The sequence below is a fragment of the Centruroides sculpturatus genome, unplaced genomic scaffold (genome assembly GCF_000671375.1).
Source record: "Centruroides sculpturatus isolate CEXI.00-Female unplaced genomic scaffold, Cexi_2.0 scaffold774, whole genome shotgun sequence".
In the NCBI taxonomy this organism is placed as follows: Eukaryota; Metazoa; Arthropoda; class Arachnida; order Scorpiones; family Buthidae; genus Centruroides; species Centruroides sculpturatus.
In genome coordinates, this window is record NW_019385065.1 from 200,699 (window position 1) to 213,666 (window position 12,968).

The following is a 12,968-nucleotide window of genomic DNA, read 5'->3' on the forward strand; positions in this document are numbered from 1 at the left end:
CCTGGCCCAGGATTTTGTTGACAAAACTGCGTCAAACAGCTGGTTAGATCGGGGATGCCTCTTTGGGGAGACGGAAGGATTCATGATTGCCATACAGGATCAGGTCATAAATACTAAAAACTACAGAAAACACATACTCAAAGATACAACACTCACAAATGACACATGCAGAAAATGTCACATCATGCCAGAAACTATACAACACATCACTTCTGGTTGCAAGCTCTTGGCACAGACAGATTACTTACATAGACACAATCAAGTAGCAAATATAATACACCAAGAGCTTGCAAAGAAACACAAATTGGCAGACATCCACGAACCATACTACAAGTATATTCCACAGACAGTATTGGAAAATAACACGCACAAAATGTATTACGACAGAGCCATAATCACAGATAAAACAATTTACCACAACAGACCAGACATCACACTCATTGACAAACACAATAAAATCACATACATTATAGACATAGCCATTCCAAACACTCACAATGTACAAAACACATGCACTGAAAAAATTAGCAAGTACACAGAACTTGCCCAGGAAATAAGGCATCTGTGGAGGATGGATAGGGTAGTTATTGTACCTGTTGTTCTCTCCTGTACAGGTGTGATACCACACACGCTACACAAAAGCCTGGGAACATTACAATTGAGTAGAAATACATACATCACACTACAGAAGGCCACTATATTGAGTACATGCCATATTGTTAGGAAATTCCTTAATACAGACACTGACACACACATTTAATTTTAGTTTTGTTTTGGTTGCTATGCCTTGACTCTGGTCCGGCATAGTACACAGCCACCGGTGTGTACCGAGTATAACCCACTAAACCCAACACATAATAATAATATGTAGACTCTGATAATCAAATGTTTACCATGAAAGTTGATCACAAACTTACAAGGATTCAGTTGCCTTTTATCTTTCATGATACCTTTTCGCGTGGCAGTTAACGTGTTCACTCATTTATATTGTATTCACAAAACTGTGAAGATCAAAAGCATGACTTCTTTGGTTTCTATTATAAACTGAAGAATCCTCTCCTCTACAACCAGAATCAAGAAAAAGCCCTTCCTCCATATGATTTTTGTCCCTTTAATCTTCTTTTGACCAATTATATTACATGCAAACACATCATTCACCTCTCATTCATATAACCTATTCAAGTTGAAGTAATAAGTCCTAGTTTTACAATAATCAGTGCCATGACCCAGTAGGCTGGAAACAAGAATGTAATAACATGATTCTTCATCCTATTTATTATTTGACATAAAATAAATACTGTTTGCAAGATTTAAAGTTGCGCCAGACTTTGCTAAAAAATCAAACTAAAAATGCCAGTACTGGACTTTCTGGCATAAAACAAAAATATATTATAACTGCAAAGAATATCAGAATAATTCAAACGTTACAATGTCAATTCACTAATTACAACAATAGAATCACTTATGAGTTTTAAAAAAAAATCCATATTTCAGTTATTCAAAATCTCTGTGACTGTATGCCATATTGTATGCTTTTGTCCTTTTCTGACATTTTTTCCTGTTTTTTTCAATTTCTAGAACTTTCTAATCTTAATTCTTCTTTCTGGAGATGAGGACCACTTCCTGGAATCCCCAGTACAATGAGTATGAGGTTACCTGAGGGCATACAAGGCAAAGGAAGGTTACTTTTGCTCTGGTGCTTGAGGAGAAAAGACCACGAAAAAGAGAGAGATTTTACAGTGTCCAGTTCTCGAGACTGGTGAGGCTAGAACTTCAAGCAGGAACTCCAAAATTCCCCAGTCGAAGTTAGTGTGTTAGAGCTGGCATGTCAGCTTAATAAGTCCGAACTTGCGACAGGCTATTGGGATTAAATATACAAAAAATCCTAATAACCAAAGAAAAGGAAGACAGAAGCAAGTATTTTATGTTTAAGAAGCTCCCATGTGGCCCTCACGGTAACCGAACGACATTTACACTAAGTACTCTTTCCTATTCTATTCACTATTTTCACTACTTCTTGCCCCCTACTTTCTATTTCCTTCTAGTATTATAAATTAGTGTTAAGGAAAATTTGTGTAATTATTATTGTCAGATTCTTTTTGTTGTAGTTGCAATAATTTTTAATTCTTTTACCAATCACTGGATTTCAGGTGACTAAACCAAAACCCCTTGAGCTGGAATTCCTTTGCACCTGTACTTTATTATCATGGGAATTAAATTCCTTTTTTTTTTCCTGGGTGTTTGCCTTTGTCAGACAATGAAACCCTTTCTTAACTATCACATCTCAAACACTTGACCTATTAGGGAAAAGATTCTATACTCCCTGCAGTTTAAAGAAAAGTTGCATTTATATTGCAGAATTACTTGCATTTATATTCTTCTGCCACAAATTGACTGATTGAGGCTGAACTAGTTTTATTCTTTCATAGCAGAATAGCCTGGTAGAACTAATTATCCAAAGCTGTTACCTGTTACCCTCAGTGTTTTTGTTATTTATTGTTTAATTTAATTTTTAAGGATTTTATGTTTTAATTGTAAGATTTGGGCACACAATCAGAAATTGTTGCTTCTTTACTGTGAAGACAACTTACTGGTCAGCTTAGTAGCTTCTTCAACAGCTTCTATGCTTAGGGTTAGATTAGCTTTCCTATTACATTCAGATTAACTTGTTTAGTTTGACTTCTAATAATCTTTCCTTCCAAAGAACGAGATAACTAATCAATTTTTATAGTTTTTCCTTTACAATTAGTGTTAGAATGACAATGAGGACTAATATCTAGTGGAGGTGGTGGCATGTTTGCACTGTCAGTTGCCATTTTCCAAAATACATATCTCACTGCCTACATTGAATGGCAAGAATTGTTGACAGCCATTGAATTGTACAATAATCAACAAAATGATAATTATGCCAAATGTTACATGGAATGTAATTATAATTTGCAGCATTGTTCTGTACTATATTTTACTGTAGACTCATATCCTTTCCTAATAGCCATATACTGGCTTTGTTCTTTATCCTGCACAAATTATAGTGGAAGAAAGTACCCTTAATCAGCACCAACAATTTACAATTCAACAGTTACACACTGATCAGCAGAAGTAAACAAACTTTCTGTGTCAGTGTGACTATGTTCTTTTATAGTGTTGGAAAACCAAGTGGATACATAAGCAATAACACTAATAAATACACCTTTCAAATTCCAGCGACTTAAATTTATTTAGAACAAACATTTTTGGCATTGTTTAAAGGCCTTCATCAAATTGTTCTTAACAGAACAACAAAATATGTACAAGAACAAAAAGGACTAAAATTTTTAAATTATAGAACATTGATAGAATTTAAAAGATGTATTTCTTACTGTTGTTCTTACATAACCAGTTACATTACAAATAAATGTTGGTTACTTGTGGACATCAATGTATAGGAGTAAATTCTAAATAATTTTCTCTTTATAAATATGACTAAAATATTAAATCAGTGGATGCAATTCCATTCATTGTTCAAATTCTTACTATGAAATCATAAATAATGAAGCTCTGGTTGTAAAATGTTGAGTTGGTAGTTGAGATCTAACACAACTCACCCCAAAATTCAAAATAACAAACAAAAATAGAAAATAAATAATGTAACTAAATATAATTATTAATAAAAAATTCCCACATGCTATTTCACAAGTTCACACAATTGTCATACACACATTTATATAAAATGGCTATAAATAGTTACAATTTAATAAATAAATATTTTTAGATCTTATCAATTTTATTGTTGTTAAATTGTTGATCAGTGTGAACTTCAATCAGATTTAAGTTGCCAAGGTGACGTGACTTGTGGTACGACTTGAATTCATTAATATAGTGAAATGACTTGACATAAAAAACTTGCTACTTTTTAAAAATAATTTTACTTCATTTTTCATTTTATGCATTTTTGATTATACAACTAATGAATATAGAAATGTTAGTAGTATCATTAATGGGATATTTGTATATCCAGTTATTAGACTAATATTACTTAAAGTAAGGATTTTACCAATAAATTTTCACAAAAGATAAATATATCCTGAGATTTTAAGAACAGAATTAGTAAATCCTATTATTGTCTGCCATGTTTGTCAAAATTAAAGCCTAATTACATTTAATCTTAAAATGGTAGAATGCAAAATTGCTAATTCTGGATTTAAAGTAGTCATTAATTCTGTGATTTATCTATTCTTCTATTGTTGAAACAGGTTTAAATGGTGTTTTTTTTTTTTTCCTCTTTATACTTTGTGGATACTTTTTTCTATATTTATCATAGTTTTAACCAGGCCCACAATGGGGTGGCTGGATGGTGAGGGATGAAAAATTTCTAGGGTTTTTTGACTATTGATATTCAATGCTGGTCCCCAGAGCTGTAGATTGATAACTTCCTTGCCATCTGGCTGTTTAGGTCTGAAAGTTTTTCCAGAAAATGATTTGAGACTTGACTTATGACTTTTAACTTACAACTTGAAAACAAGACTGATATTAGAAACACCTTTCTCTGATTTATGATTTTATATCTGAAATCATTGAATCTATCAACCAAGAAAAGTTCATTTCTTACCAATTTGAGAGTTTAAGTTATCATCTAAAAATAATAATTTCATTGAGAGATTAAATCAGTGGTGCACCCAAAGAGGCCAAGGGGTCTGGCACTTCCAAATAAAACAGAAAACAAACACTAGAAAACTCTCCAAAAAATTTTTTTTTTAATTTAAAGAAATAAAGACATTACATAAAAATAATAATTTCTAAAAGTCTTATCTATTCTTTTGTTTCACAGACTAATCCAGAAGTAACAGTCAAAACACTTGAAGATAAAATTTTTCTAAGACATCCAAATAGAATATTAAAAATTATCACAAAGTTAAAATATGATCAAAATGCTGACCTTTTATTAGAGGCTACAGCATCTTCACAATAAAACAATGATTAAAATTTCTATAATATTTACTGTGTCTTTAGTGTATGCAAAGTGATGCCAAGATTAACCAAAAAGACCACCAGAGGGCTAGAAGCGGTTAAATACACTACAAGACACAGTAAATATTATAGAAATTTTAATCATTGTTTTATTGTGAAGACGCTGTAGCCTCTAATAAAAGGTCGGCATTTTGATCACACTTTAACTTTATGATAATTTTTAATATTCTATTTGGATGTCTTAGAAGAATTTTATCTTCAAGTGTTTTGACTGTTATTTCTGGATTAGTCTGTGAAACAGGAGAATAGATAAGACTTTCAGAAATTATTATTTTTATGTAATGTCTTTATTTCTTTACCCAGGAGTTTTTTTTTTTTTTAAATTTAATGTTCTCTTCATGTATGACCTTTTTTTTTAATTAAAATTTATTTATTTATTTTATTTATATTATATTGTGTCTTCTATTTCTATACTGTTTATGAATTAGTGGTCACATAAGGCGGTAATTTTACAATTCACAATAAAAATGTTTTTACCCATTCAACTCTGCTTTCCGAGATTAAATCCTGATTTCCCTTAGTGATAACAAAAGACTATCAAAAGAAGAAATCTTCAGATGAAAATTAACATTTTACCAGTATTTTAGTTTTTAATTTTAACAACTAAAAATTGTCAGATTTATAAAAATAGGGAATATTCTTCCCATGAGTTACAAGAAGCATTAGTCCTTTAGAAGGTCAGTCAGATCTAACTAGAATCTTTAATTATGTTTTGTTCAAATATTGCATAATTTGTAAAAGAGTTGACATTTGGTTTGTCAGAAAAAGATTCATGGCCTGTTTCTTGAAAAGCCATAATGTTATGAAATTTGACATATTGTGTTTAAATTCATTAATTCAAACAAGTGCTTTCCTTGAAAGTTTCAGTGTAATTATGATACATTGCAGCCTGTTGCAAAGTTTTTTTATCTATAACACAAAAAATTTTTTACAAACTTTTTATTAGTTTTTTTTATTAATGTCTGTGTTCTCTTGTAACTTAGATTCTGTCAACATTATTTTAGTTTATGTTTAGACAATAGACTATCATGTAACTTTCTAAAGCTGCAAGACAATATTTTCTTAAACATATTTTTGAAGTGAGTTCCATCATCTGATGCTGACATAGTTCCTGTAGTTTGAAGTGACATTTGAAAATTACTTTCTAGTCTAGAAGTCTTTAGAAAAATGAAGACTTTGTGAACATTCTCTCTTTGCAGTAGCTGCAACAAATTATTGTAATGAGTCACTCAAATGGCTTCAATGCAGTCTTGAATTAACATAGAGCACAAAACATATTAAAAACATAATGTGTAACTTAAAATAGAAAAAAAATTATATTCAAGGTTCAGTCTAAAAAACAATTGCAAGCTTTATTTATTAGTACACTGCACTAACAAATAGTAGAATTAATGAGAATTCTTACTTTTAGAATTTTCTGTAAGAATTTTGAACTTTCTTGAATCCTTTTGTTACAGCATATAAAAGTTCATTGATTTTCAACCAAAGTTAATATTGAAATATGGTAAAAACAAACAAAAATTTAATTACTATCGAAACTTATCAAGGCTGCTTGATCTTAAAAAATATGGGGGTAGTCCCAGAAGTACTCAACCTAACAAAGAAGATAGAAAAAATTTGGGAAAACATATCTTTATTTCTCAACATAATCTCCTTTTAGCTCGATACACTTTTCCAAGCGATGTTCAATAGCTTCGATACCCTATTTATAGTGAGAACTGTCGAGCTTCTCAAAATTGCCATCAACTGCAGACTCCATTGCTTCATTGTCGGTAAATCTTTTACCACCAAGCCATTTTTTCAAGTTTGGAAAGAGAAAATAATCTGAGAAGGCTAAATCTGGCAAACAGGGTGCATGAGGAAGCAATTTGAACCTTAACTCATTGATTTTGGCCGCCACAATAACGGATTTGTGAACTGGTGTGTTGTCTTGATGTAACAACACTTTCTTTTTCACCAAATGCAGCCATTTTTTCTTGATTTTATCACTCAAGCGCTGCAATAAGTTTATATAATACTCATTGTTGTTTTTCTTTTTTAATGATAATCAATGAAAATTATTTCATGCACATCCCAAAAAATGATGCTATGAACTTGCCTGCAGATGGAACTGTCTTTGTGTTCTTTGGAGCCAATTCTCCCCTTTCAGTCCATTGTTTTGACTGTTCTTTCATCTCAGGTGTGAAATGATGGACCCATGTTTCATTCATGGTTATGATTCAACACAAAAATGCGGCTTTATTATTGCAAAACATCGCCAAACACTCAATTGAAACATTCTAATGATGCTGTTTTTGTTCCATTGTGAGCAAACGTGGAACCCATCTTGTGCACAGCTTTCTCCTGTCCAAATTTTCAAAATGCGATGTACAGCACTTTTTGAAATGCCTACCATGTCTGCTAGCTCTCGCACTTTGAGTCAACAGTCATCCAATACCATTTTGTGGATTTTCTTCACCATTTCTGTTATGGTCACCTCATTTAGTCAACCACTGTGATGTTCATCTTGGCAGCTCGTACAGCCTTGTTTACCTCTGCAACCCAATATTTTGTTGTAAACAAGGGAGCAAACTCCACCAGAGTAGAATCTAGCTCAGCTTTGATATTGGTTGGACTGAGACTTTTCAAATGAAAGTATTGTATCACATGACAAAGACCAATTTTTCCATGTTTACAAATTCGTTGAGATCGTTCACTATTGATGTCTGTCAAACAAATACTAAACAACATAGCGTCTTCAAACTTAAGCTTTATAAGGTTGGTACTTTCAACCACAGTAATTTTTTTCAAACAACTACCACCATCTATACCTCAGGTCGGGTACTTCTGAGACAATCCTCATAATGATTTGCCTTCTTTAGAAACTTAAGAACTGTGGAAAGTTATTGGACACTGCTAGAACTGGAAAACTTTGAAAAACAATAAATTGATTTGAGTGATTTATAATGAGGGAATTGATCTGAGATGTAAGGAAATATGTTTAGAAAATTTCTTGAAAATTTAATAAGGAATATGACAGAGTTGATTGACTGTTAGTACAGATAACAACTAATTGTTATCTGTGAACTGTTGGAGTATGAGGATGAGTTTCAGTAAAAAAGAATAAGAGTAAAAAATTGAAAAGCTAGAGTTTGCAAAAGAACATATTATTTGAGGAGTAAAAAAACAGTCCAAAGTGCTCAGATCTGATTAATCTAAGTTTTGTTGTTTGAAAGTAATGCCCCATGGGCTCATGCATGTCTGGTATGATAAAATATGGAGGTGGTGTGATAATGATTTGTTTTTTATTTGATGGAAATCGGTCTACTTAGGCTTATCGGAGGACTATGAATACCCAGCTGTTCCTCCAGAAAACAATGCTACCTTTTGTTTTTATGGTGAAGGATGGATTTATTAAGTGAATAATGTTCCAGAACATTGATTTTGATGATCTAGTCAGTCTCTAAATCTGAATTTATTCAAACATGTTTGGGATGATCTGAGATTCTTATTGGAAAGACGGCCATAAAAATTTTAAAGATTTGTTTGGAGATGTGGAAAGAATAGAAAATTGTTTCCTAGCTAACAATTGATAAACTTATTACATTAATGCCTGGTTATTACACTTCTGTCATAAAGGCCTGTAGCTATCCCCAAAAATTAAAAAAGAAGCTCAATTTTGTCATTTCAGTTAGTTTTAATTGTATTTTATAGTTTTTTATTTGTTTATTGATAAAAATTGGTACAAAAATTTTATTCTGAAAAATTTTACAAAACTACACAATTATTTTTTTATTTATTATATAATTATTTTATTTAACACACAATTACACAGTTATATAATTATTTTAAGTTCACGTTTCTCTAAAATTTTACTATTAACTTTAAACTTTTTATTAAAATATAATAGTCTATTTGCTTTGAATTTATATAAGATATTTTTTAATAAGTAACACTTGAAGCAATATTTGTTGTTGTCATCTCCAAACAAAAGAATTACATTAATACTTTACAGATATAAATAACACTCCAAAACTGGGATCATAGAAACATAGACCACCAAACCAATAGCAGCAGTTATGTAATTAATAAATAAAGAAAACATTTACTAATGTTTTCATCTATTTAAAATAGACATCATCAGGTATATATGACAGAACAAAAACGGCTAATATAAAAGTCTAATGCCTTTTACATGTTCATATTGACTTCATAAATGGAATACATTGCACTTATAAAAGTTATTAGCATTAAAAGCAACATGTGTTGATTTATTTTGAAATTTATATCTGAAATAAAACTTTTAAGATTTTTAATTTCAAATATACACAAATATATATTCTTAAAAATGTTAATATACATAAGGAGTTTTGCTTGAATTTATTATTGTGTGTTTCTATATTTATATTTTATTTGTTAAATTAAAAAGCATATTCAATAATTTTTAAATAGGTTTTTATAATTAAAAAGGTAAAATAGATAGCAATAAAAAAAAAATAACAGATAATTCTAAAGTTAGATTTTAACAGTGATGCAATTGTAATATAATATTTTTTGAAATAATAAATATGAAATTACTTTTATATGAATTATCATCTTTTAAACAACTATTGAAGTCTTGGAATAATATATAATACAATTATTTGTTTTGAAAATTAAAAATTTATATTTTAAATAACAGTAAAATAAAAAATGAGTATTCCAGAAATGCTATTAAATTATTGAATTTACCTTTAGGGTTTATTGTACATTGAATTCATTGGTAACAAATCATTATTTGCAAATACCAAAAAATAAATAAATAAATAAATGAGGATTTTGAAGAAGACTTAATAAAAATTTAAATATATAAATATTAAAAACCTTAAGAAAATTAAAATAATTGTTATTGAAGAATTAAGGAAAATAGAAATGAAAGTGATTTAAGTCACTTTTAGAATTATATTAATAATAAACTTATTGTCAATTATTTTTTTAGGAAATGATGGGGATGCAGCACAATCAGCAGAATTTAGCAGTAATACCACCTATGTCGCAACCACCTGATATGGTACCACCACCTCAAGAAATTATGGATATGGGCATTGGGGAAGGACAAGATCAAATCATAACACAGCCTGTAGCAGGTGAAACTAAAAGAAAAGGGAAAGGGAAAAAACAAACAAAAATCAAGACTAGACCTAAAAGTACAGATTCTTTGCAGGTAAATTATAATTTAAAATATATTTTTATTTTTGAAAAATTAAATAGCTTTAATTTTGAATTTATATAGTAAATAAATTGTTTTGTTATCCTGCATTGTTTATTTCTTAATGTAGAGTGAAGATTATCAATTTATTTTATTCTGTAGTCAGTAAATTTTGTTTATAAATTGAATTTCATGAAATTCTAGTATTAAGTAAATAAATTCTAATATTGTAAATTGCATACATAATATTTAATAAAGTTTTAATTTTGAAATCACTTTGAGTTTGTTTAATTTGTTAATATGATATCAAAATCCTAATATAGATCAGTAAAAGAAAAATATACTTTGAGTTAGTACAAAAGGTTTTATATAGTAATCATTCTTTTAGGTTTTTATATAAAGAAAATAAAATATAGTGAAGTAATTCTAATAGCATATTCTTTGGTTTAAAATAATATAAAATTAATAATCTGGGGCATGCTTTGTAAATAATATAGTAACTTATACTTTTCAAAATTATTTTTACGATTTTCATCATATTTATTATTACAATTACAATATAATACAGTATAAGTTAGTGTTAACAATAGAGAACAATTTCTCTGTTATGGGGGAATATTACAAATGATTAAAAAAACAATTACAATTTAGCAAATTTAGAATATGAAGGTACAATAAAATAAGTCTTAATTTCTGTAGACATCAATTTGTATTTACGGATGATTGACTTTTGGAAAATCGATTTTTGGAACATCTGCCTTTTTTCTTCCACTTTCAACAGCTTTAATTATTTCTACTTTGCAGTCTAACGTTATGATTTCCTTTTTAAGCTAGCCATTTCACCTGATTTGTTGCTAAACTACTGTACAAAATGAGAGTAAAGTTAAAATTTATAACAGCTTCATAATTGACAACTGTTTGATACGCCAATAACAAATTAGAACTTAATCAGCAAGACGGATCCAACTCGAATTTTCTGCTTCCACATCGAACTTATACAGCCGTTGGCCGACCAATTAGCAGCTATGCTAGTCATAGCTCTATTCCAGGTCCACCACATGGCATGTTGTTTCGCCAACCATCTCTTCCTTGAGACGCATGCGCCACCAATTCAAATTTAGCCAATCATGATCTTCTTCGATCTTTCCTTGGCAGCATCCATTAACAGTTCAAATTGGCTAATCATGTCATTACACGATTTCACCATGACAACGAGTAACTATGCAAACTAACCTGATCATCAGGTCATTTAAAGATGTGAAGAACCTCGCTCCACCAAAGTCAGGTGGTGAGAGTACCACCCACAGTCATTCTAGGAAGTGGACTCTGACCCTAGAAACTGAACACAATAGTAAATGTACTGTATTTTCTTTGTTAAATAAAATTCATAATCTAATTTTGTAAATCTGGGAGTGCTTTAAATACGACGTTAAAACAGGGTTTTATGTCATTACAAGTGGGGTTTTTTAACATTATCTAGTATAGTAAAATTGTGGGACCAATAAAAATTTGACTTTATATTAGTGTTGTCATTACATCCAATGATGTTATAATCAGGTTAAACTGTATTTATAAATTATTTAACAGAAGTAAAATGTATATGTATAAACAAACATTACCTTAAAATGCATATGAATAAACCAAGTAATGATATTGATTTCTTAAGTGACAATTTCACACTTTTTAAATTAATTATATATAATATGATTTGGATTTGTATTTAGAAGTAAGCAATGCTGCTATCTCATAAATAAATTAATTGACTCAAACTCTGTTAATTTTAAATTGTAGTGTTGTCCAAGAAATCTAGTATTACAGTAGAGCGTCGATTTTCCGAATCAATTGGGGACTGGGGTTGTTCGTATAACTGATATTTCAGATAACCGATTTATGTACGAAAAAATAGTTTAACGTATCCAATGTTGAAATTTTTCTCTGTTGCATGTTGTTTTGCGTTGAATTTTCGTTGATGTTAAGCCTAACAAAGACTATTGTATCATTAAAAATTATTTTTTTATTTTGTACAAACAAAATAAATATAGTTATTTATTTAGACATACTAGGCAGAGCCCATGATGCGGGAAATAAATATATTGAAAAGTATAAAAACAATAAAAAATTATACTTTAGATGTTAATTTAGTATCAAAAACGTAAAATATTTGAGTAGCCCAAGACATAGCCAAAGATTGAAGCGCCACAGCACTGGCAAAAATTTAAATTTGCCGACTGGAATTCTTTCGGATGATTGACTTTTGGAAAATCGACGCTCTACTGTATTTGATTTATTTAAAAGAAAAATGAATTTAATAATAAAGAATTTTTATAATTCATTAACAATGTTTTCTCATTCTCAAAATCAAAAAATAATATAATAGATTTTTAAAAGTCAAAGAGACTTTATCAAATTAATTGTTAAACTGATTTGTTAAATAAAAATTATTTTTGTAATTGTGTTTTCTTAAAAGTTTTATTATTTTAATTTACTTAAAAAAAATTGATTAGATAAAACTCTGTTAATAAATTTATTGTTGTTAGTAAAATTCTGGAGGTTAAATTTAATATTGTAAACAGCTTTTTAGCCTTTTTTGTTAAATTAAATAAATTAATACAAATATAAATATTTTACTAATGTTATTTCAATTCTTTAACATTTATTTAATTTAACACAAATAACATTTGAACTTGGCACCATATTCAAAAAGATGAAAAACAATGCTTAATTCTGGAAACCAAATTAAATTTTATTCATTTGAATAAAATTTAATTTGGTTTCCAGAATTAAGAATTTTTTT

The 12,968-nt window shown here is 29.4% G+C and overlaps 1 protein-coding gene across 1 annotated transcript in view; it reads left to right on the forward strand.

Annotated features, from left to right (window-relative positions):
* The window catches only part of LOC111634159 (chromodomain-helicase-DNA-binding protein 7-like), a 188,373-nt gene that overhangs the window by 42,659 nt on the left and 132,746 nt on the right, over positions 1 to 12,968 (forward strand). Inside the window, exon 3 of the mRNA XM_023378865.1 lies at positions 9,965 to 10,189. Within this exon, the coding sequence (XP_023234633.1) occupies positions 9,965 to 10,189 (225 nt within the window). The remainder of the gene's footprint in view (positions 1 to 9,964; positions 10,190 to 12,968) is intronic.